At 41.0% G+C, this 25,645-nt stretch overlaps 3 protein-coding genes across 4 annotated transcripts in view; 2 read left to right on the top strand and 1 right to left on the bottom strand.

Moving 5' to 3' along the window:
- Positions 1-572: 572 nt before the first annotated feature.
- calub (calumenin b) lies at positions 573-7,505 on the top strand. The gene is made up of 7 exons (XM_033634859.2): positions 573-689; positions 2,638-2,880; positions 3,066-3,259; positions 3,389-3,555; positions 3,649-3,709; positions 3,977-4,176; positions 6,115-7,505. The coding sequence occupies exons 2-7, from the start codon at positions 2,645-2,647 to the stop codon at positions 6,217-6,219; spliced, it is 963 nt and encodes a 320-aa protein (XP_033490750.1). The 5' UTR covers positions 573-689; positions 2,638-2,644; the 3' UTR covers positions 6,220-7,505.
- Positions 7,506-9,507: 2,002 nt separating this feature from the next.
- Positions 9,508-18,381, bottom strand: LOC117262124 (uncharacterized). The gene is made up of 16 exons (XM_078167916.1): positions 17,912-18,381; positions 17,115-17,241; positions 16,815-17,029; positions 15,278-15,334; positions 15,104-15,196; positions 14,742-14,828; positions 14,548-14,658; positions 14,215-14,385; positions 13,998-14,088; positions 13,805-13,911; positions 13,516-13,716; positions 13,277-13,408; positions 11,519-11,597; positions 11,227-11,417; positions 11,104-11,124; positions 9,508-10,952 (listed from the first exon to the last, which is right to left on the bottom strand). The coding sequence occupies exons 2-16, from the start codon at positions 17,203-17,205 to the stop codon at positions 9,969-9,971; spliced, it is 2,631 nt and encodes an 876-aa protein (XP_078024042.1). The 5' UTR covers positions 17,206-17,241; positions 17,912-18,381; the 3' UTR covers positions 9,508-9,968.
- Positions 18,382-22,186: 3,805 nt separating this feature from the next.
- Positions 22,187-25,645, top strand: part of kcp (kielin cysteine rich BMP regulator) — a 31,816-nt gene continuing 28,357 nt past the window's right edge. For both annotated transcript variants that reach the window (XM_033634806.2, XM_033634805.2), the window contains exons 1-3: positions 22,187-22,864; positions 24,230-24,762; positions 24,946-25,018. In XM_033634806.2, coding sequence (XP_033490697.2) covers positions 22,762-22,864; positions 24,230-24,762; positions 24,946-25,018 — 709 coding nt within the window. In that variant the 5' untranslated portion in view covers positions 22,187-22,761. The remainder of the gene's footprint in view (positions 22,865-24,229; positions 24,763-24,945; positions 25,019-25,645) is intronic.

The following is a 25,645-nucleotide window of genomic DNA, read 5'->3' as shown; positions in this document are numbered from 1 at the left end:
ATTTACATAATAAGTGACAAAGTACTCTCTAAACATACAACTGAACCACCTTAATACGTGCCTTACCTGTAGGCAAAATGTAGATTAACCCAACTTGCCTGCTCTTGCATGGGACCACATTTATAGACTACAGCTTTTCTTTATATTGTATATTTTTATTCGTATTCAGTGCTTCAATGAGAAAAGGGGATTATTTGTCCAAAAATCTGTCATAAATTTAGTTAAAAATCATCCTGAAAACGTCTTGAAATGCATTAAATTGATGTGTCTGATACCTGTAGACACCCTATGTTTTATATGTATTTATTTATTTATTGATTGATTTAGTGTGTTGTGGTTTTTTATTTTGTCATTGTTGGATATCAGCCACATAACGTGTGTGAATTTTTGCTTTCTTCATTTAAATAATAAGTACTGGTTTGATGCAGCTGTTGAGCTGTTAACGCGCACCACACACACTGTTGAGTTCGTTTTATGAATGAACCAAGTTTTGTTGACTTTGAGGACGTGGCGGTTCTCGGCCAATCCAATCACCGATGCCCCCTTAAAGTGGACCAATGAGCAAGCGACATCGCACTCGGCTTCTCGGCTCCTGATTGGTCGGCTGGTGTTTTAGCACAGGAAGTGCATGGGTGTGTTTCCGAGGGGAGGGTCTTAAGCTACATCGACGAGCTTCCCTGAAGACACCGGTGAGTTGTCTTGGTAAATTATGGTTTAAAATACAAAAAATTATTAAAATGTTGGTCTCTTACAGCTAGTGTTTATAAAGCGGCAACACGGACTATTACGTAGTTGCTTTTTCACCTTCATTTAACGAGCGACATTGCAGGTCAGCAGGTAAAACTAACGGTACGCTAGGTTAGCCAGTGTGTTAGTCACTAACCTTTGATTTTGGATGGTAACAGCGACTAATTGGAGGTAACGACAACAAACTGTTGCTACTGACTCGGTATACAAAGACGGCGGCAAGATTTAAGATGGCGAGACGGTTAATTTGACATTACATATATACTGTGCTGTGTTACACGAAAGCAACCCAGATAGCGGTGAACGTCTTTAGTTAGAGGAAAGTGAGATACTCAAAAACAAGCTTTTTTTTTCCTCAGAATGCTGCGTTCAAGGACGTGATAGCATAATGACAATAACGTTACAGTCTGTCTTTACAAACTTGGGTAGCAAGCAGGTGATTTCTGAATATTTTCTTGTGAATAAACATCTCTTCAGAATATCTCTAACATAGATTTACCATAGCATAACTTTAATGTAGGTAGGATTTAATTGCAGGGCTTTGGTTTTATCTGTGCTGCATGCACTTAAATTCAGGGTGTCAGTTCATAAATTGTTGCGCTGGAATCGTAATGTTAATATTTTGAGCATTATGGAGCTGGTTGTAATACAATAAGTGAGATGCCAACTTCTGCATCATACCAGGAGTGGAGCAAACACGGGATTGCGTCAGCTAAAACAGATTAGCCACGCAGTCCACCTCTCATAGCCCACTGGCACTGAGTCAAACACCTCTAAACTGGCACAGACTTGAGCTGTCCTGAAGTAAAACCTGTGATCAGTACTTACAGAAAAGTGCAACATAAACTTAAAGGGGAACTATGCACGTTTTTTAAATTCATACATATTATTCCTATGGTTTAAAACAGTCCAAAAAATAGTAATATGTCAGCAACTCTCTCCCGAATCCAAAACTAGAGTGCTAATATTCCAGTTTATGATTACTGATATGAAATCTGATTACAGATTTATGATGATCAGGCATGTCCAAAGTCTGGCGATTGATTTAAAATGGCCTGCAGCTTGTCTTTCAAAATATACTAGGCCTATATGTGGGCTGTCACACAATAGTAATTGAACAAGCAAGTTGATTTTACATTTTTCCGTTCACCTCTTCATGGCAGGACTATCACACAGCTTGTAGACATGTACTAAGCAGACTGAGCTATTGAATTTTCTTGAACAGACGTTAAACAAGTTTACAAACAGTTACCTAGCAGCAGATATTACCTGCTAGGTAGCAGAAATAGCCATAGCAATGAAGCATTTAAGGAGCTGTGCAAAAATTAGTATTTTTCAGTGAAATATAAAACTGTTGCATATGTATTAGATGTTTTTTTTTAATCAGCCCATATGATGCAAGAAGCAGCTTGCTCCAGGCATTTTCACATGATCTAATCTGGCCCCTATTTAAAAAAAAAAAAAAAAAAAAAAGTTGGACACCCCTGTTCTAGATGTCACCGAGAGCACACAGATGAACGTTCTGAGTATACATGAACAATTTCTGTTTCAGCACCTAGAACACTACAACAGAATAAAGCTTGTTAGGGTATTAAAAAGAAAGCAAACATCTTGTGGGTCCACAACACCAGGCTGCCATTAATTTTCAGTTGGGCAGCTGTTGATTTATACCCTATGACATCACAAGTTTGAGACTTACTGCTCAGGTTTCTGGCTTTCAGAGAGAGTAGCTCATGTTCATAAATATTGATTAAACTGCGTTAGGCCATGGAAATAACATAATAGAATACACAAATTAGGTGGTGTTCCCCTTTAAAATAGGCATGCAACACAAAGGATGCAATGTTTGAGCAGCAATAACAGCTTTCTGGTGTCTGTTTTTTTTATCAGACAGCGTATGCACGTACGCAGGATGGAGCTCCGACCGCTTGTCATGTGCTTTGCTCTCTGCGTGGTTTACGCCACCAGCAAACCCACAGAGAAGAAGGACCGTGTTCATCACGATGACCCCCTCAGCAACCGAGAGCACAACGATATGGAGAACTTTGATTATGACCATGAAGCCTTTCTGGGACAAGAGGAGGCCAAGACCTTTGACCAGCTCACACCAGAGGAGAGCAAGGAGAGGCTCGGGTAAGAATGCATGTCGGGGAGATTGTACAAATCTGTTCTTAAAAATAGTGGAAATAAATGAAGTCACTGTGGTAATGCCCTAGTTTCTCCTCAGGGAACAGTGAAGTTCATCTGAGGTGACACACCACTGGATGATCTGAGGGAACGAGCTGATTGTTTGCCATATTTCTTTAATTTATCTGCAGCATGTTGGTTGAACGTATTGATGAGGATAAGGACGGCTTTGTGACAGTTGACGAGATGAAAAGGTGGATCAAGCACGCCCAGAAGAGGTGGATCTACGATGATGTGGATCGACAGTGGAAAAGTCATGACCTCAATGGGGATGGAGTGGTGTCCTGGGAAGAGTACAAGAACGCCACATACGGATACATTCTTGGTACGGCTGCAGACAGTGTTCTTTCTATACAGCTGATGTACTTTTACCTGCGTGCTGCATAGACATGACTTGACCTGTACTTTGCCCCAGTTGCACACACTATACAAAGTTGTAACCTCTGACTTGCAGATGATCCCGACCCTGATGATGGCTTCAGCTACAGGCAGATGATGGATCGTGACGAGAGGAGATTCAAAATGGCCGACCAAGACCATGATATGAAAGCCAACAAGGAGGAGTTTACAGCCTTCCTTCACCCCGAGGAGTACGACCACATGAAAGACATTGTAGTGCTGGTGAGAGACAAATGCACGCAGGTGTTAAATTGTGACACTAACAGTGTTTTAGATCCCTTCTCACTGCCCTGTGGTCTTTTTTTCTCCCTGTAGGAAACCATGGAAGACATCGACAAGAATGGAGATGGTTTAATAGATTTAGACGAGTACATAGGTGAGTTCTTATTGCTCACTATTACATTAGCACCTTCAGGCTGTGTTGCAAGATTTGGGGCTATTGTTGTTGGCAAACCAAGTCAGACAAAGAACATAAAGTTGAAATGTATATGAAACAGTGAATCGTGGTAAATGTTTGAGGAACCAGTTCAAGGAAACTATATGAAAGAGCCTGTTTGTTAATGTATTCAGCCACAGCAAATACCACAAGTTCTTTTACGAAGAAGCATTGCAACATCATCAGCACCGTCTTTCTGTCCTCTAGGTGACATGTACAACCAGGAGGGAGACGCCACAGAACCTGAGTGGGTGAAGACGGAGAGGGAACAGTTCACTGAATTCAGAGACAAAAACAAAGACGGAAAGATGGACAAGGAGGAGACCAGAGACTGGATCCTGCCCAGTGACTACGACCATGCTGAGGCCGAGGCCAAGCATCTGGTCTATGAGTCAGATTCTGACAAAGTACGTACTGTAGAATTTCTAAATGATTTCAGATTTCATCAGAAATGCGTTGTTCTTGGGAAATTTACTTCCTCTCTAATTTACTTAATACTCGGGGGGGAGGGGGGGGGGCGGAACTGCATGTGTGGCAGTCGATACAGTACGCAGAATTGAGTCTGTTTGAATGAACAAGCTAAAAAGGTGGTGAAAATTTGTCGTGTGTGGTAGATTTGTTTGATATTGCAATGACAGTATAAGACTTAACGAAACAAAGAAGCTTTTAGTTTGTCAGGCAGTCAGTTTCAGACATCGCAAAGGAGATTCTGACGTAAAGGTCCAGAGTGTGTCCAGGTTTTAGGGGCATCTATAGGCAGAAATGAAATATAATATTCACAATTGTGTTTTCATAAGTTTATAATCACCCGAAAATAAGAATCATTGTCTTTTGTTATCTTAGAATGAGCCGTTATATCGACGTACGTAGCGGGTCCTCTTCCACAGAGTCCACCATGTTGTTCTACAGTAGCCCAGAATGGACAAATCAAACACTGGCTCTAGATAGGGCCATTTGTGTTTTCACATCGGCCACCAAGTTTCAATTCTGCAACCTCACCGCTGGATGCCACTAAATCCTACACACTGGACCTTTAATTACATCTGTAACGGTACATGTATTTGTGTCGAACCGTTCGGTACACGACTTTCGGTTCGGCATGACCCTGTACCGAATTATTGGGCGCAGGATATTATTTTATTTTATTTTGTTTTATTTTAATTCCGTTTTTTGCGAGCCGGACCATTTAAAATATCTAGTTCCCCGATGGACATAAATGAGTGACGGACCGAGTCCAACCATAAATCTCCGCTTTCACTTTGTGCAGCGCATTCTCGCATTTTGACAACATGGCAAGTGAGCCTGACAAACCTGAAGACCCACCCGCAAACCTTAAGTCCTCCGTTCGGGAACACTTTGGTTTCAGGGTAAAATACGAAGATGGAAATAAACAAATTGACAAGACAAAAGCAGTGTGCCGACACTGCAGAACAGCGGTCGGGTATGTACTTGGAAACACGTCTAACATGCTAACGCATCTAAAGCGACACCACCCGAGTTTGAACGTTAACTGGCACGACTAGAAAAAGCAATCTGGGGCAAACTACGATATCGTCGTCGTTTAAAAAGAAAGAGCGTTTGCCTGATCATCGTGCTAAAGAAATAACCAACGCCATTGGAGTTGAGTAAAATTGTTTAAGCTGCACTTTAGATTTAAGCATGTTTTGTTTACTGCACTTTAACAAAGCGGGAAAGCTAAGTAAGTTCCTAGTAAAACTGAATCTGAGCAGGCTTTAAAGCTGACCAGCTGCACTATACTTTTTATTTTAACTGAGTAAAACTGTTAAAGCAGAAATGTATATTTATATTTTTCATTCAAAAAATGTGTTAAAAAAACAGCAGGATTTTATTTTTCACTTTTATATTTCTATTTTCATTCAAACAATGTGAAAAAGCAGGATTTTATATATATTTGTTTCATTCAAAAATTGTGTAAAAAGAGTTAACTGCTGTGGTGGTATGTTTTAATAAGGTTACCAATAAGTAAAAGATATTTAATAGTTGTCTGTTTCTTTCATTACTGTACCAAAAAAAAAACGAACCGTGACTTGTGTACCGAGGTACGTACCGAGCCGAGATTTTTGTGTACCGTTACACCCCTAATCTGTAACATGATAAATTTAAGAAATACAGGCTTTCATTACAGCCCTGTTTGTATTACAGCCTTTTGGGATATGTTTATTATATTTTATTTATTGTCTGCACCCAGTAATGCAAGTGCAGATCACACAGGACATACTAAATAGCTAGAGTAACAACATGACGTACCTCCATATCTTGGTAACAGTCTACGTGTAAGCACACAAATACAAGGCTTATCAAATATGTTATGCTTCCTCCATCAGGATGGCCGTCTGACCAAGGCTGAAATCGTGGATAAGTACGACCTATTCGTGGGCAGCCAGGCGACCGACTTCGGAGAGGCTCTGACCCGACACGACGAGTTCTAGCCTCGATGAGCCTCCCAAAGACTCTGTGTGTTCATCTTGTATACCACCTTACTCCTCCGACAGCAGACGGAGTATTTCAGACAAGATAAACCCGCCTAATCCAATGCCACGGACAATAATTTATTTGATCTGTTGAATGTGTCCCATTGCACACACACACTAACATCACACACTAACAGTGTGTCCTCATGCTCAGTTGTGTCTAAGAGTGGGATATATATCGCCAGCCTTTGCTCTGCTTCCACACTCTACTCTTCCCTTTTGCAGGTCAGGCGAAGAACAAACAGTGTTAGATGACAATTTTTTCTTTCTTTGAAAGAATGAATTCATTTAATAGCCATGTTTTGTTATAAAACCTTAATAGAACAAGTTTAGGTTTGCAGTACACAGTATAGTTTATCTATTATCTTTTGTTTTTGCAATGCACTGGACTGTGAAGAGTAAAGCTGATTTCTAGCCAGTAGAATTTGTTCTACTCCTCTGCCAATCATGTAATCGGGCCCATACTGAAAACACGAATCACTGATTCACTTGTACTCTGTTCCCATGTCTTTATTAATCATAATGCGGTTATGCTGGAGGGTAGGATGTTTGGACGAAGAGTAAATATTAAATTCCAGTGACGATGAAGACTATTTGTACTAGTGCAATACAGTATCATCAGTGGGTCTGCGCTGTGTTTGCTAGACTGGTCCCCAAAGCATCCGTGTTAACACAAGCTCTGCGTCCTACATGAGGGCGGGCTGTGTGTTAGTTGAAGGATTCAAGAATTTGTGATTTAGGGACTGATGGATGCTTTGTCCTCGAAGCTGCCTCCTTGCTTCTTTCCCATCACCTCAGTAGTGTGTTTGTGTGTGCGTGTGTGTGAATCTGTGTGTACATATATTACTTGTATACTTGATGACTGATTTGCCCTTCTTTGATGTCACGTTTTTTGTTTTGTTGGATTCAGCTGAACTAATTTGTGTGCCAAGCAAAAAACTTTGTTCTGTTTTTGTAAGCAGTAAGAAAAGAAAATGCTTCTCTCCCCTTCAAACACGTTCCCCTCCTAAATATGTTTGTTATGCTTGTATTATCACTACCACAGTTTATAACCACTGTTGAGGATTTTTATGGTATACTATAATGTATATGATAATGTTTTTTTACAGGCTCACTGCAGCGACCACCCTTTCACTAGTGACTTTTCTGTAAATAAGTTGTTGGTCTGCAAATGGAGCACTCTAACAATCAGGTCCAGTTTTTGTGATTGAGAAGAATGTCTCAATAAAAACAAACAAAATTGGAGCTCATAGTTTGCTGCGTTCTTTAAGCTCTAGTTTTACATGTGAAGGTTGTTAATGTCACTCTGTAGCCAAGCAGTTGTTCTCAGAGGTTCTCAAGCTTTACATTTCTAGTAACTACTTTTCAAAAGATCATGGTCATGTATGAAGTGGAAGTTGTTTTTTTTTCAGTGTTGCATCGTCATCCCTGTTCTTTGCAGCTTTTTTCCTTTTAAGGCAATGCCCTGTTTCCTGCTTTTCTTCAAGCTGCTGACCCACTGAACCCGGGGTTGTTGTTTCAGACCCTTTTCCTCTCACCATCAGTTTCAGGAGAATCATTTGCCCCCCAGTCTCCCCCATAATAGATCAAATATTGGCTAGTTTAATCTAAAGACACTCGAAGTATCACAGAATTAATGCTGGACTATTTTCCAGATATGTCCCTGCTATCCTGTATCAAGCAACTGAAGCTTGGGGAGGCTCTATTGTCCCATGTACAACTTGGCATATATGTCAAACACACTTCATCTCATTTTTTAATTTATGCAAATCAGGTCTGATGAACACAATTGCTGTTTTCAGCAGTTTTTCTTTTTCAGTCTGGCATTTAGGAGCTTCAGTGAAACAGTTAAACTCATCAAATGTATTCACTACCAAAAAAGATCTGGAAATATTTGATAATCTGAACACAAGCCGTCCTATCTTTATTTTACACACGCATCTCTCTGTTTTTGCCCTCTCCCTTTGTTTAATTTCTCCAGTAACTTACTTTGGTTCATGACTAAATACTTGCTGATTTAATTAGATTAATGACATTCCCAGCAGCCTCAGTTGTGTTCAGTGCTAGTTAGCAAATGTTATGTTAGCATGCAAACATGCTAAGCTAAGATAGTGAACATGGTTAATATACATCTACCAAACATCAGCATGTTAGCATTTTTACATTAGCATTTAGCTAGAGCTCCTCTTTGTCTTAGCCCCAGTTTATCCTTCTCAGCTGTAAGTGTCACATTCAAGTCAAAGAGCAAAGTTTCTAGCATGAGGGATTAGTTTAACACGGGTCAGCAACCTGTTATGAAAACATATTTGAGCTTTACAATGAAGGTAACAGCCTGTCATCAATACAAATTTGTCTAAATGAGCATTTATTGATACAGTATGTTTTACCACAAGTGGCTACCTTGCAGAGGGCTATTTATACTTTGGTACTTGGATACTTCAACTTTGCAGCGACGGTGGCAAAAGCAAACAAATTCGTCCATGCATCAAATTCTCCAAGACTTTCCCTCTTATGAATTTGGCATCTGGTTAGGAAGACTAAATACTAGCCATGACTATGACTAGCCAGCTATTGAGATTCGGCAAAATTTAGAGAAAAAGGTGCCAGGCGGTAGACATATGACACTTTTTTTTTTAAAGATATTTTTTAGGACTTTTTTGCCTTTAATCATCAGGACAGTTTTTAGCGTTAAAGGGGGAAAGAGAGGGGGGACGACATGCAGCAAAGGGCCATGGGTTGGAATCGAGCCAGCGGCCACTACGGCAAGGAAAAAGCCCCAGTACATGGGGTGCCCACTCCACCAGGCGAGCTAATGGGCACCTCATGACACACATCTCAATTGACAGAATGTTAAAAGTGAACAGTTGGACAATGCAAGAGTCATGTTAGACATTCAACAATGATAAATGAAAAATACCTTCTTCATTTACATGTAATTTTTTTGTAAAAGCCACAGGGAGTCACTGGAGAGGGGCTAAAGAGGTGCATGTGACTCTGGAGCCACTTGTTAAGCATGTATAATAAACCCACTTCTCTGCCTCAGTGCCCCGCCCATAAACACTGGTGGGATTTATAATTTTGCTTGAATAACTACACCTGGCTCATTGTTTTAGTTTGACAATCACTTTACTCATGTTCAAGAAAAAAACTGAGGCATCATGCAGAGTGGGCAGAACAGAACATCAATGTGAGAACATCTAGTAGTACTCTGCTGCTATTCAGAGAATACATGTGATGACAAAGAAGTGCAGCAGTTTTTTTATTTCATGTGGACTTACCTTTAAAAAACGCACACACACAAAATCTCATTAGAATTTGTAAACATTCACAATATAGACAATATATTTGATTCTTTATTGATTAATTCAGGCTGTTCTAGTTGTACTGACCTTGCCATGCATGAGTATGTTGTATCCTTGACTATTTATATGCATTCAAGATTGCGTATTGCTCCTCTAGGCTAATTTGATGATATCAGTGAAACAGCATTATGTGTTTGTTAAATGTCTATGTTTACATATACAGTGTGTGAACATACAATGTCTTCTTTTATGTGGCCCATGTGCTGTATATTCTGTCCTCTTCCTTGTCTTAGGAAATACCTGCAGCAAAGCAGAACCACACTATAGTCTGCAGTCTTCACCTTACCTCCGCCATTCCCTGTTGTCCACCCAGTCAGTCTCAGTTCCCTCAATGTTATAGTGACATCACTTACTAAATGTGATAAAAATAGGATTACAACGAGCCATCACTCTCAGCAACTCCTCCTCGTCTGGCTCTAACTCATCATCATCATCCACACTGTTCTTGTCTGCATCTTCATCTCCCAGAAAACCATCATCGTCCGCTTCCCCGTGGCTGCCCTGCGTGTTGCCCGAGTTCGTCGAGGGCCTCCTGTCCTGAGATGGACTGTTGGCATCTACAGCCTCACCCGGGCACTCTGATGGCTCTGTTTGGTCCAGTGATGTGCAGGGTCCGTCTGCCTCTGTGCTTAGAGTCATAGGTGTTCGCTCTGGTGTTACTGGAGGTGTGTCAGTATCTACACGTACAAGCTTTGCTTTTAAAGGTGCATGCTCTGGGGTGGGTGGGGGTGTGCCTGTCTGCTTGGTGAGGGGTGAGGAGAGTAAAGGTGAATATGGGGGTGTTTTCACACGAGGTTTACCGAAGGGTTTGTCTATTTCTGCTGAAGCGATTCGGGTATGACTGCATGGAATACTGGACTGAGAGGAGGGGCTGGTGACGGGGTCGGCAGGGTCATCGTTGGTGGTTGTTTGTGAATCAGGACAGGTGAGTGGTGGAGTGCTAGTGGCATCGGGGGTTGCAGGACTAGGACTGGTGTTCGGTAGAGCGTCAGTAGGGTCAAGAGATGTATCAGTTGGTGTGCCAGGGGTTTCTTCAGACGGAGCAGCATCTTGAGCGGGATGTGTGGGGCTCGCATCCACAGTGGTTGGTTGGAAGTTGGGTGAACTAGAGGAGTTTTTGGTTGGTGTGGAAACATCATTATTGAAGAGTGCAGTTTCAGTTGAAATGGAGCTGGTGTTGGGTGGAGCAGGTCCTCGGTAGGAGGGGAGGTCTTGTTGGGTGTATTTTCCAGGATTGTCTGGCAAACTGAAGGAAGGATTGCAGGTTCCATATTCCTCATCCTTGTATGCTACTTCCTCTGTGTGTGGCATGCCGCTACGGTGACTTGCCTGGAGAGTTAAGACCAGGGAAAAAGTATAAACCAATATTGTATTGCAAATTAATGATCCTGCTTCCGTGTGATGTGTATAATATTTGAGGAAAGGGACAGGAAACAGAGCAAGGATTGATATTTGTTTTAATAGTAAATAAATAACTCACCAGCTGGAACCACCGTAAGCTCTGTTGGAGGACAGGCAGTAAAGTATATTTCAGAAACTCAAACTCACTGACCAACAAATCTTGGTAAATATAAATCTGGATTATAGAGATTAAGGATCTCACCACATTGGGGTGTTTGCCCTGGGCCACACAGCCTCTCTGCAGTGGGTCCCTCTTCCCCTTGTGTTTCTTCTTCAGCCACATCGCCGCAGACAGGATACATCCGAGTACAGTCATGAACACCATGCTCAGAAACATTGCTTTGCCCATGGTGCAGCTTAAGGGTCGGTCATCTCCCAGTGGACTGATAGGGACTGAAGTATACACAAAGAGACATTAAGAGACATTGTTTCAGTCTGTTGGTCCATCAGCCATCAGCAGTGAATACCAGTGTTTACAAAGTGTGTGTCCTTACTTGATTGTCCTTCAGATAAAACCTCCACCACTACAGTAGCAAAGGTGGCATCACCCGACTCCTGGTCAACTGCCGTTACCTGCAGATATTTTGACTTTTTATCACATCATCGCCACCCTATTTATGTCTTTATTTATAATGAGATTTTGATTAAAGGCAAAGAGGTCATGCAATACAGTGGATTGTCTTCACTGAAAGATGTAGCAGTATGTAAAATATTCAGAAAGATGAAGTTTTAGCTGTTACAACTGTGGTGTTCATTCAATATCAATTCTGTCAAGTAAGTTTAGGGACACACTGGTCATTTTGAATGTTTTCAAACTGAGTTAAAGGAGCTGTGTACAACATTTAGAGCATTAATACGGCAGCCAACAATTATTTGCCATGTAAAGATACAGTGTAGTAATGGCGTCCTGACCAGAGAGTGAAGTCACACTCCCTCTGTGTGTGTTGTAATTGGAGCTCCTCTGTTTATTGTTATGGCAGACTTTCCACGTCCACATACGACATGCAAGGTACCCTGGGTGCGTTGGTTGTTGACATTCTGGGACACCGTTCCCGACACCGACACAGTTGTCTTCTTTCAAATTTTGTTTTCATAGGAAATTTAACATTTACATACAGTCTCTTTCAAAATAAATGCACTACCTCAGTACAGTGCCATAAATTGACATGTTTTTTTCCCCCCCTCAACAGCTAACATACGTGGTTGTGTTTAGTCAACAAAAGGAAGTGGTTAGGTATAGGAAAAAAGAACAGGGTTTGGCTTTAGAATCTTACAAGATGCGAACATCGCTCTCTGGGGTGAAAGACAGTGTTTGTTGGACCCATCCACCACCCTTCTTGACTGCCCTACTCGGACTTTTGCCGCCTTAACTTTCGTCCTTGTCCTGTTGCTTTTCCTCCTGACGCCGCCGGGCGCCATTGAACTATAACGGCAACCGGCCGCATAGCATGCTGACATTAAAGTACACCTTTTTCTGACGCCGCAAGTCACAGTTTTGGATTTCAATGATTTCAGAGTGAGACCTGCTGGCTTGCTGGTGCATGTGAGCCTGTGTGTGTATCTAGCTGGCTAGCTAATCACCGCTATTCTGCATTGCACTCATACAGTGGTTACCACTGACAACGTCGTCCCAACCCACAGCATCATCCCCCCAGCCCCGGTTAATGCCTCTGTCAGCACTGTTGCCTGTCAGCACTGTTGCCATTGTTAACGCTGTTAGCACTGTCAGCCCTCTCTGAGAACCATGTGCAGACAACCTAAATTAGACTCTTCATCAAAGACATGTTGTGAATGTCTTACCCAGCTCCTTTAATTATACTTTACACTACTGCTGATTATTTTGCAAACAGATAACAGTTTTTAATTCATCTCCAGCCTTTCACAGGCAGTTCCGCTTGGACAGAAACAGTGAAAATAACTTAAAGACCTCCGTTGTTGATTGGTTTTCTTATTGCATTTGTGTAATTTTTGTACACAAACACAATGCTTCATAGTTATGTTGTCATGCATGCCCAAAATGTATTATTAACTCTGGATTGTTCCATTTTGTCTTATGATAGACTCACTATCTCAATCAATTTTCATACAAATTTGGGCTCTATTTAAACACTTATGGCATTTAAAGGTAAAAGGATGCCACATTTAAGCTAAACTTATGTAAACTTTTGTGCATCTGTGGTTACAAATTGAGATTGCCTAAAGTATAAAGAATCTTTATACTAATCTAACACTAGGTTTTTACTGGGACTCACCTCCAAAACATGTTTCTGTTTTGGTTTGAGTTGATTGGTCCTGGCGATCAGAAGCCCCTCCTGTGTGATCTGGTAGATGTCTGTGTGATTGGATGTAGGACTGAGGGTGAAGTGGATCATGGGATTGAAACCCTGTCAGTTTGTGGAGAAAAGGGAGGTGATAGGTGACAATATAAATCAAACATAGAACTCCTTTGACCATTGTAGTGCTGAGTGTGGAGTTGTAGCGTGGTGCATACATGGGTAAAGTCTTGATCTTGCACATGTAACATCAGCGCTTTGCTCCCATATGTATTGACCAGAGAGGCAGAGCTCTTTCCGGCAGTTACAAAGCCTTGATATTCAGTCCTGTCAAACTCTGGATAAAAATGGTTCACTGCCAGAACTCGGACCAACACAGTAGCGACAGAATACTTCCTGGGGTCGTCGTCCTGATATGCCTGGGTGAAAAACAGACCAGTGAGATTGGTATTAGGAGTTAGACAGTGTGTAGAGTGGATGACTATCAAGCCTATCGTGAAGTCTTACCATGACCTGTAGATGCAGCTCTGGAGTTGTGAGCTTGTCTCCAACCCCATGAATTAGTTTCATCTCCCCCGTCTCTCTGTCCATCTCGAAATGCCCATCATCGTCTCCTAGCATGAACACAGATACAATTACAGGTGTGCACATGTAAGCACAGCACATTTCAAACATTAAGTTGTGTAGGTGTGTGTGGTACCTGAGAGAATAGTGTAACTGAGTGGAGAGCTGAGTCCTCTGTCTCCATCCACTGCATGAATGGGACCAGGAGAGAAGTCCAACACAATGTCCTGCAACATGACGCACATTTGTTGGTCTTAAACCTTCCATCTATGTATGGACATAATTAATGGACATTGTTGTATAACACCAGTAGTATGTGCGTGGTGTGATTGAGGGAGGGTTTAGCAGCTGACCTCTTCCCCCTCTGTGACATTGACTGTGTACACAGGGCTGGTGCAGATGCGACTGGTCTCATCCTGGAAAAGCAGCGTGCAGGGCAGAAACTGTGGGTACTGGTCATCTCCATCCAGAACAGTGATGGTGATGTTGGTGCTGGTGTTGTAGTGCTCAGCAGTATTCATTTCCTGAGATAATGACAAGTCAGGGTTTGCTTGGAGGATATTACATTGGATAAGCAAGGTTGGTGGAGACACGAGTTACGATAGTAACCGTCACAAGTATCAGGGGAATCAAATCTTTATTTTCTGGGGAAGGATGAAGTTAAAAATTAAATCTGCATAGCTTACTGAGGCATGTATGGTGACAGTAAGCAGGGTTTTTTTCTCATAGTCGAGAGGCTTGGACAGGATCACCTCTCCGCTATTGGGCAGATCGACCCTGAAGTACTCGGCATCAGACTGCAGAACACACACAAACACATTGACAATGGTGCTTTCTGTGGTGGTGTTTTTCCTTTGAATAGTGAAAGAGTAGAACTCACTGATGCCTGGTCAATGGAGTAAATGATCTTGTCGTTATCTGCATCTGTGGCCTGGACAGTAAACACCACAGTATTCACAGGGGTCAGCTGGAAAACACAAAGATGGACAGGCATGAAGAGAAACACTTTAGCAATTTAATCTTGTTTATTGTTTATTAAATGAATCCCCATTAGCTGATGCCTTGGCGACTGCTAGTCTTCCTGGGGTTCATAAAAGACATAAAACATAACAGACATAAATATAATGGACAAAAACATAATACAAAATACAAACAGACATAAAACTAATACATACAGTCAAGTAAAAATCTTGCATTTTGTATGTTTTGTTTTGCATGTGGTTGTTTGTGAACGTGCCGCACCTCACTGATAACTAGAGACTGGACAGTGTCTTCATCAAACACAGGGAAGTTGTCATTCTCATTGATGATCTCCACCATGATCCTGTACACACTCTGACAGCAAAAAAGAGGCATATTTAAATGTGGGATGATTCACTGAAGAATTATGGGTATGATGAAAGGGATAAAGTGTACCTGAAGTGTGTCGTCCTCATAACATGACAACTCAGCCATGAGGACAGGACCCTCAGCCTGAGAGACAGGAGAACAGAGAGATACCAGCAGATATGAAGATACAAATAATAATATGATCAAATATTTACACACCAAGCAGCTCCGTTTAAAGGATTGTAATGCAGAGTGACATTTGTGTGATGTCACTCTTGTTGTTTTCTACTCTGCCAGATGTTTCTTTGGTCCAGCACCCACTCTATTGGATGTTGGGATGTTTGTGTCTTTTGTACTGTTTCTGACTGTCGAGACACTGACAAGAAAAGAAAAGCAAGAAAAACTTGCTTGACCCTTTGAAACCTGCACAAATTGGCTTGATTTCTTTTAAAAACATCGGGAGTAGGCAGTGAGCAACGAAAGAAGAAACGAAGAAGAAGAAAGAATGAAACAAACAAACAAGGAAATGACCTGGAAAGAGTGCTAAAAAATGATAATAATTCTGAAATATTATTTCAAAATGTAATATTAAAAATAATGAAAATAATTAAACTATTACAATAAATAATAGCACTTCTATGGATATTTTTCTTTTTGTCCCTTTTTTTTTTTTTAGCATTTTTTCAGACATTTCTTACCATGTTGCTCATTGCCTTATCCCCCCATGTTTTTGAAAGAAATCACACAAATTTTTCAGTGTTAAAAGGTTTAAATACTTGCGAAAGGCGTCTGAAAGCAGCACAAAAAAGTGACGACGCTCCATGTTTCATAGGGTTAATTCCATATTAAAAGCACATGAGCATGAACCATCTAAGGCTATTTTCAAAAACTAAACCCAGGCATAATATTCTTTGTATTTATTGTGCAGTTTCACTTTTGCCTACTCTAAACATGTTTTATTTCTGTCCTAAATTTCTTATTATCATCTAAGTGTAGAAAAATATGTTATTGTAGAATGCAGTTTCTCTTACTTGGTGTTAGTTGGCAAATAACATATTTTTATATGTTTTGTGTTCTTTTATTATGTCATATTTTCATTTTATGGTAACTGTGTGAGAAAGGCACATCCCAATATTTTATCAAGTGCATTAGCAAGACTGCAGCATTTGTAGAGCGAGGTGTCGAGCCTCTTGGCTACATATTGAGTATACTGGATGAAAATGTTAAAACTTCGTAGCTGTCATAATGGTTTCTAGTCTAGAAATATTTTCTTTTTGAGGACAGAGGAATGAGCAGATAGACTGAGATACAAGGAGAGAGAGACTGCTAATCTGGTTGACCCTTTAAAAGCTGCCATGATGTAAATCAGCTGGCTGGGAAGAGGATGACGGTAAGAGAGATTGTTTTCGGTCCAAGGACAAGGCTGTAAGGTTCAATCTCTGATAGTTCGCTCTAAACTTAGATATAACTTCCCTGCGGTATTAGAAGCATTCCTACAGACTCAGTGAAATGAAACTGGGCACGTAAAATCTGTAATTTTTGCATTATATTCACAACTTCCTGTTTATTAGAAAGCGCCAACACTGAGGTCAGCGTTAATGAGGGCATGTCCTGACTCAGTTACCTCTCGGTCGAGGACCTTGTCAGCTGATGTGTTCAGCCGGATGCCTCTTTCATCCAAGTAGAACCAATCAGCATCCTTTCCATCCAGGCTCCACTGAACCCCCCCCATTGTGGTTTCAGCCATGAGTTGAGCAACAACTTCTCCTGCATGGCTGTTTTCTCTGACTGTTGCAAATACATCCTCGCCATCCAAGCATCCACCCCACCCTGACATTCCTGTGTCAACGTTAAAAAAAAAAAAAAAACATTAATCCTGGCCACAAGCTGAACTCTGATACCAACAGTTGTGATGTGGCTGTACCTGTGGCCATGTGAGCACATAGGAGGACCAGCAGGGAGCAGACTAGAGCCTTGACCTGCAACAAATTCCATTTCAGTTCAACGAGGGCCATCCCTGGGCTGCGTCAGGCCTCAGGGACCACTTCTTTCTAAGTGAGGAGACAGAAACAACAAACATGAGAAGCTAAACACTGTCATCCTTAGCCCTCGTTCGGCATGAATGAGTGGGCTAGACTGAGTTTTACTCTCTGTCTTGATGGCAACACGTCTTAAGAAGCATCAATAGGTTAAGACCCTACTAATGTACAAACAAGCGCACACTGCTCTGTCCTGTAAGTCCCTCAAATCCCCTTATAGTGGTTTGTGCCTGGGTTGCCCCCATCTGAGAGAGCAAACCTGTCACTCTTACCTGACAACAAATAGTGTAGACCTTTTGACTTGTGTTTTCTGTAACTGTGGCTTTTAAAGGTTGTACTTTCACAACCACAAAGAAGAGTTATGGAGTACAGTAAAGTATGTCTGCTTGGAAATTTAGCCATATTTCTTCACCACAAAATTCAACTTCAGTTAAATTTCAAGTAAATTAAGGAGTGTGACTAAATGTCTATTGTGCTCTTATGACCCTGGGTGCACCAATGGGTTTGTCTGTACAAGGGTTCGAATGGGTCCGTTGGGATGAGGGGGTTTAGCAGGATCTGGAGACACTCACATCCTACTGAAACTAAAACTCTGCTGCAAATGCGAGGTAAATAAACACACTCAACTGAGTTATCATGGATATAAACACAGACCGCCTGTGCTGTTGTTTGCTTGACTGACCTGTTGTTGTCAAATCCTCTGCAGCTTGTCTGTCAGTCTCCATATCCTCCTGACTTGTGATGAAAGCAGCATCTCTGATTCCCCAAAGCCCTGAAAAACCACCAAACGCCACTCAAAAAAGGCAGACTGAGGCTTTCAGGAATAAATAATAGATATAACAATTGATAGCACTGGCCACACACACACATACACACACTGACACGCACTCAAACACACACACAGTGACCCCCCCACATACATTAAAAAGCAGACAGTGCCTTATGGTGTGTATCCTGGGATCAACGTCAGCTCAGAGGCTAAAGCCCGAAGGCGGGGCTTACCTGGTCAGGGACAAAGACTGAGCCAGTTAGATAAGAGATGACAAGAACCTGTGACGGTGAGGTCAGGGACTGCGGTCACAAGTGAATTTAGGAGATTTGTCTGGTGCAAAGACGCCTGAACCACATAAACAGTTTGTAATGCAATCAGAGTTGAACAGTCAGATCAGATCAGAGATCAGCTCTGGTCTAAGATGTTGTTGCTGTATTGCAGAGCATAACAGGAAATGTCATCGTCTTTATTAAATTAGGTGTTGGTATCTTATGTCATACATCACACATACGTCAGTATATTGAATGGGTTAGGACTTGCTAAAGAGTATGAGTATGTGCTTTGGCTACACAGCTTGCGGCGGTTGGATTTGTTCAATTAGTGACATGTGACAGCTAATGGGGCTTGACAACGGATTAGCTATCAAACATCGGCTGTTCACCTTCTGAAGCTTAACCCACATCCTTTTTCCACACTTGTCCCAGCATGCATAGGCACACACACACACACACACACACACGCAAAACAGTGTGTCTGCACATATCTTTCCCGCTCCTGTGATGAAAGCTATCATCTGGCTCCACAAGAAATGTTTTGGTTAGTGCAGGCCTGTGAGTGGTTTCCATTGTCAGAGGAAAGCCTCGGGGAAAGGTCGAACACTGCACAGTCTGTGTCCCTGACAGAGAGCTGGGGACAAGCATTTCTCAGTTCATGATTTTAGATTAAAGGTGGTGTTTCAAGCAGCATTTAGAGAAGGGAATTGAAAGGATCACTGTAGTTTCTTCATGTTTTTGTGTTGACATAATAAACTGTTGTGTAGTTAATGTAGATGAACAGACTTGTTGAGTTCATATATGTACTGCTGTGATTAGACATGTCCACTGGATGTCAGCAGAGATGTGGTTAAAAGATGGTGGGAGATGGTTGATAGATAACAGTTGGCTCCGACAACTACATCATCTGAACATCTGTTTTTCCAGAATGTGTGTTTTCCATTTTCTTGTAATGATGTTACCTGAAATGGCAGTCACTAAAAACTGATCTGAACTCTTGTTGGCGACGGTTGATTCTACAGAGGAAAAAAGATCTATCACTAGATAAATTGACTGTAGCAGAGTTGTTTTGGAGTGTAACTCATACTGTACTGTTTATATTTACATGCTGTGAAATATTTAGACACATATGTGCACATGTCAAACTCTCACACATCATGCAAGGGGGAGAAAACTTTTTTCTGTGCATGTTTTGTTGATAGTGTGTTTTTATGTGTGTGAATTTATAAATATGTCATGGCCAAAGAAAAGTTTGCAAGATCTCTCAGATATATCAATACCAAATATTTGTATTAAATAATGAAACACTGCAAAAATAGATGTTGTATTAATGTTGTGAAAACTTATAGATTCAGTATTCAGTATGCTGAGGCTCTAAAGACGGCAATGATGGTCCATCAGTCAGTCCACTTTGGTCCAAACAGATCCCAACAAACAGGTAGCCTTAAGGGAACATTCCCTAAAGGTTACCTTTAGACATTTTAGATAACCTTTAGGGAATGTTCCCTTAAGATTCCCTGAAGTTTATTTTTTGAAAACATTTTTGATAACCTTTAGGGAATGGTTCCCTAAATGTTTTTTTTAACAACTTCTGAATAACCCTTAGGGAAAGTTCCCTAAAGGTTCCTTGAAGGTTATTTTAAACAAATGTTTTAGATAACCTTTAGGGAACATTCCCTGAAGGTTATTTTTTGAAAAACCTTTTAGATAACATTTAGGGAATGTTCCCTGAGGGTTGTTTTAAAAAAAAAAAAAACCTTTGGAATAACCTTTAGGGAACATTCCCTAAAGGTGACCTGAAAGTTTAAAAAAAGAAAACACCTGTTAAAGAACCTTAAGCGAATGTTCCCTAAATGCTCCTTGAAGGTTTTTGTTTTTAAAAACCTTTTAGATAAACTTAAGGGTTTTTTTTGTTTGTTTGTTTGTTTTTTTTATTTAAATCACCTTTAGGGAACGTTCCCTTAAGATTCCCTTAAGTTTATTTTTGAAAACATTTTTGATAACCTTTAGGGAATGTTCCTTAAAGGTTCCCTAGAGGTATTTAAAAACAACAACTTTTGAATAACCCTTAGGGAAAGTTTCCTAAAGGTTCCTTGAAGGTTATTTTTAAAAACATTTAAGATAACCTTTAGGAAACATTCCCTAAACATTCCCTGAAGGTTATTTAAAAAAAAAAACATTTAAGATAACATTTAGGGAACATTCCCTGAAGTTTTTTTGTTTTTGTTTTTTTTTTTAAAAAACTTTTTGAATAATTGTTAGGGAATGTTCTCTGAAGGTTATTTTTTTTTTTAAAAAAAAAAAAAACATTTTAGACAAACTTTAGGGAACTTTCCTGAAGGTTACTTTTTAAAACATTTTAGATAACCTTTAGGGAACATTCTCTAAATATTCCCTGAAGGTTATTTTACCCTCTTAATGGGAATCCACATGACAAACCAGATGCGAGCGGCACAAAAATTATGCTGACATGTTTGGTCTACTAAATCCACACAAACTTCTCCGTTCAGCAGTCTCTGTCGCCAGCACCAGCTGTTTGTCTCAAGTACTATTTGATAGATTAACATAGCATTCTGCAAAGACATATGTGGCGCCCACAGGATGAATCCTTATGACTCTGAGTATTCCCCCACTTTTCCCATCCACTCATTACCCACTCAAGCTCTATCCTGAGGTTTACATTTGTGGTTTTGAGTGAAATGTCTTGACAACTGTTGGATGGATGGGCATAACATATGGTTCACACACTCATGTTCCCTTCAGGATGAATGAGCCTGTAATAACTTTGGTGATTTTGGTGATGACTTTTCATCTAGTGCCACCACTGGATCAAAATTTAAAAATGTCTTATACCTTTGTTTACGACTAAATACCTGCAAAACTTACAACATTCTCATCAGCCTCAGCTTTGTGTTAGGTGTTAATTAGTTACTAAACTAAAATGCTAGCTGGCTGGATGCTGACTGGTAAATGTTATGCATGTCATTATGAGCATGTTAGCAGGTGTAGCAACTTAAACTGAATTTGTCCTGCACACTGATCCAAAGTAGCCTGGGTGTAACACTAATCTACGTCTTCCACACCAGGGGAAGGCCCACTGGGTTTTAAGTGGGTGTGAAAGCAACATTTTGTTCCTGTTAAAGTTCCTTTGAGAGGCATTTCTGAATTGTGAAAACTTAACACTAAATTACCTCCTTTATAAGGATTTATTCTACATTAAAAACTCTTAACAAACACTTGCTGCATTTGTTGAGTCTCTGCTGCTTTATCACTGTGTCTAATCAGCCCTCTGAGCCTGGGAGTGCCGGGCCATCCAGAAGGATTGAGTGTATGTTGAAAACCCACCGAAGCAAAGACAGCAAGTCCTGTGAGAAAACATTTTAATTGTGATTATTACAGACTAACTGACATGAGTCACGGATGATGTTTCATTTGGTATGTGGACCAAGGGGGTGGGATGTGCTGAGCTAGAATCATGTGTTCACATATATATCTTCTTTAAGTCATCTTCTTTAACAGATATAATCTCAACCTGTGCAGAAAACAGTCTGCAGAGTGATGAGGGACTCTCCAATCACAGGGGGAGATACTGTTTTTCTGTGTAGCTTTGTCTGTGTAGTCTCAGAGATATTGCTTACAAGGGTGCACACATAAAAAAACTCTGGAATAATAAACACAGTAGAAAAGAGAAGGACAACAACATGAGGGAAAAGCCAGGAGTTGTGGAGACAGAGGTGGGGGGAGCTCAGTGGGATGCACAGTGGGACCGTTTCCAAAGCAGTGAAACATGACTACTTGTGTTTACCCCCGCCTTCTCTCTCTCTGCGCGCGCGCACACACACACACACACACACACACACACACACACTTACTTTTGGATGCTTCAGCATGGCTCCCCTCCAGTCTCCAGACCAGGTTTTAGCTGATTACCAAAACGGGGGTCTATGGGAATCAACACCACTGAGCAGTGCTGGGTGGGGAGATGCTTTTTTTTTCCTTAACAAAATGAAGGAAAACAAGGGAAGAAAAGACTTATCCCACATCTATCCACATGGGACTGGAAACTGGACGAGACAGAGACAAGAGCCGGTGACCTCATGCGCACTGCACACCTGAACTTTTCTGCATGCGTGTCCTTCTCTCTCTGTCTCTCTCTCATTAGAAATAACACGCCTCTTGAGCAAAGGATATCATCAAACTCTTCGCCTTTGTGATCATGGAGTGAAAGTGTGTTGTAGATACGGCCCCAGGGGGGAAACTAAATGTGTGACTGCAGAGAAGTGACGCCCTGCCTGCATCCAGATGTTTCATGTTTCGCTTGCGCGCTCTTTGGGAAAGGTTCTACTCGCAGGGGAAACAGGGGGATCTTGAACGTGCTGCCCGAGGTCCGTGTCACTATATTAGGGTTAAAAAGACGACGAGTGCAATGCCGTTTGCGTCAAGTGTTTAGATTTTAAGCCAATCTTTCCACTGTTTTCCATCTGGAGAATGGAGACCGGCAAATTTAGGACGCTCATGCTGCTGGGGATACATTTGCTGTGGGTCTGCGCGCTGTCTGTGCAGGGGCACCCCGGTCCCAATCAGGAGAATGGTGAGTTTATAAAAGTGTGCTCACTGGTAACTGGTTATTTAGTTTACATTTCTAGTTTAATGTCATTTCAGTTTTGTTCATTTTACTTTTTTTATTTTGATTTGGCATTATTGAGAGACATTTTGATATTATTGCCTACTAGACACTTTACTTCAAATAAAAGTAAACCTAAGATGTAAAACTTAAGTGTTTCCAGCAACATATTGTTAAGTGTCAAAAGTAGACTGTATACTGATCATTTTGCAGTGTTAAATGTTATCATATATTCTTGTATTGAATTACTGATTATTAATTTTATCCCCTTTATTGCTGTTGCTGTGGTGCAGATCACCTCAACTACTCCACATGATTAAATCTATAACCATGCATCAAATTCTGTTAGCTATACTATAGTAATATTTAAATTCAAGTACTCAACATTAAGGGTGTAGGCTATATGTTCTTTGCTATTTTCCACTGCAAATTTGTCCAATAAACCAAAATAAATTGTCACGTAACTCTCAGTTTAAGATTTTTGATGTATTTTCAGATTTAAAGAGTTATTTCAGATGTTTTATTGCATTAAAGCTGCACTTGGTAACTTTTGCAAAAATAACCTTGTCATATTTGCAGAAACTGTAACGATATCCTGACAGTAGAACATGAGACACAAAACCGTGTGAAAAAGTCATGTTAGTCTGACTGTCGGGAGCACCGAGAGGAGCATTTCAGATGCTCCCAGTACTCTTCTTGGTGCTCCTGGCACCAGCAAGAACACCAGGTGCATTTGAAATAATCGATTGTGGGTGAACAAAAGCAAAAAATCAGATCTGGGAGTCTCTAAAAGAGATAATTCACTGCCTTGCTGCCAGTGACAGTGTTCACAGCAAAGACAAGTAAACAGAAGAGGAAGACAAGATAAGAATATACATTACGATACGATACGATGTTATACGATACGATATGAATCCTTTATTCTTCCCACAGCGGGGAAATTGCAACATTACAGCAGCAAAGGGATAGTGCAAACAGGAAGCATCAGTAGAAAAAAATCCAATACAAAGCAATATATAAGTGCGTAAAGATATAATGACATTTTAATCAAATATGTTATTTTTTTTATGAAAGTTACCATTAATTGAAAGGCAGACCAATGAGACTGACTGTCCTCTGCTGGTCATCTGTTGTTGTGTTTGAGGTCAGTTAGGCAGCCATGTGTGCCCGGCTGATGAATGGCTTCATTCTGAGACCTCTCACACAGACTCACAACCATCACAAGCCAGAAACCACAGTGTCATCTTCCATTTGACAGAGCATGACCTACTGCAGCATGTGAATGATGTGTATGCATGTTTGCTACAAGTCTGTTTTATCTCCTTCTCTTAGTGATTGACCTATTGGCAGCTCTAAACATGTCCCACCATGCAAGCGGCGTGGCCAGAATGCAGAGTCCAGGCAGTGTGGTGTACAAAATACGTCCCAGAGCGCCGTACCTGACTCTTCCTCGTGAATATTCCCACTTCTTGTCCTCCAACCTTCAGGGAGGCATGGGGGTGCATTTAATGGGGCATCAAGCATCGGGCTCCAGTGCCACTCTTTTTTCTGTCTCCTCTGCGTCCTCAACCATTCTCCAGATCGTCTCCTCCACCCTCAATAAAACTCTGCGTTTGGACTACCAGGCTGGAGGAGGAGCTCAGGGCCTTGCCAGCTTTCACTACCCCAGGAGAAACCCCTTCTCCATGGAGGAGTGGACACAGTTGGCAGTCAGCCTGGAAACTGACAGGCTGGCATTTTTTGTCGACTGTCAGGAAGCTGTGGTTTTATTGTTAAGAAGTGAGGAGAGAATCAACCTGGAACTGCCTCAAGATGCTGTTGTCACTCTTGCCAGCACACCAGGGAAGAAAGACAGCAAATATAGTGTGAGTTTCTCGCACATATTGTGTACATGTACATGCCAACATACTGACTGCAACAGTACAGTGAAGTTAAAGACTACATTATATACAAAATGTATGCAATTATTTTGCCTTTATTCAATGTGCATTCAGTACATACAGTAAAATCTAATATATGAGCGTTTCTGTGTTTTCTTATGAATGCAGGGTTACTTGAGGAAGGCTGAGATCTCAATGAAAGCATATCTAAGGCGGCCCTGGCTGTGTGACAATGTTACAGGTAAAGAAAGATGTCATAACTGAGTCTAAATCACTGTCTTTGTTTGGAGTATCTCAGTCTATTTGAGTTAAGAATGAGGATAAATGTATACGGAGAGTGCCAAAAATACCCACTGACCCTAGAGAGACGCCTTTCATAGTAAACATTTCAAAGCTCACCGGAGAGCTGTGATTGATTTCCTTTATTCCAGATACTATATATGTGTGTGCATGCTTACGTACACACATTGTGCATGTACATGTGCAGCCATATATTAGTTTGTATGGTGGAAAACAGATACTGCAGAGTTAACAGTGTGTCAGAGACTGCGGTGTCATTCCCTTCTCATTTCCTTTTGCGCCATTCTTTCACTTTATTACTACCCCCAGCAATTTATTATATTTTGAGAACTCTTGTCATAACCAGTTGTGTAAACTATTAAACAACTGATATTTGGCAACCCTAGCTAGAATCCCAAACAGGCGGATACTCCTAAAGCTCCGCAGTGGGACCGTTAGATCATATCTTTTGGCACTCAGGCAGAAAGTCCCCCAAACAGTTTGTTTATTATGTCTCAGTGTGGGTCTTCATTTTGACAACATTTTTCGAGGATGTTTGTGTAGGCTACAAATATGTTCCTTTGTTCAT

The sequence above is a fragment of the Epinephelus lanceolatus genome, chromosome 5 (assembly GCF_041903045.1).
Source record: "Epinephelus lanceolatus isolate andai-2023 chromosome 5, ASM4190304v1, whole genome shotgun sequence".
NCBI classification, from domain to species: Eukaryota; Metazoa; Chordata; class Actinopteri; order Perciformes; family Serranidae; genus Epinephelus; species Epinephelus lanceolatus.
The sequence above is the reverse complement of the archived record's forward strand: the minus strand, read 5'-3'. Positions and strand labels throughout refer to the sequence as shown.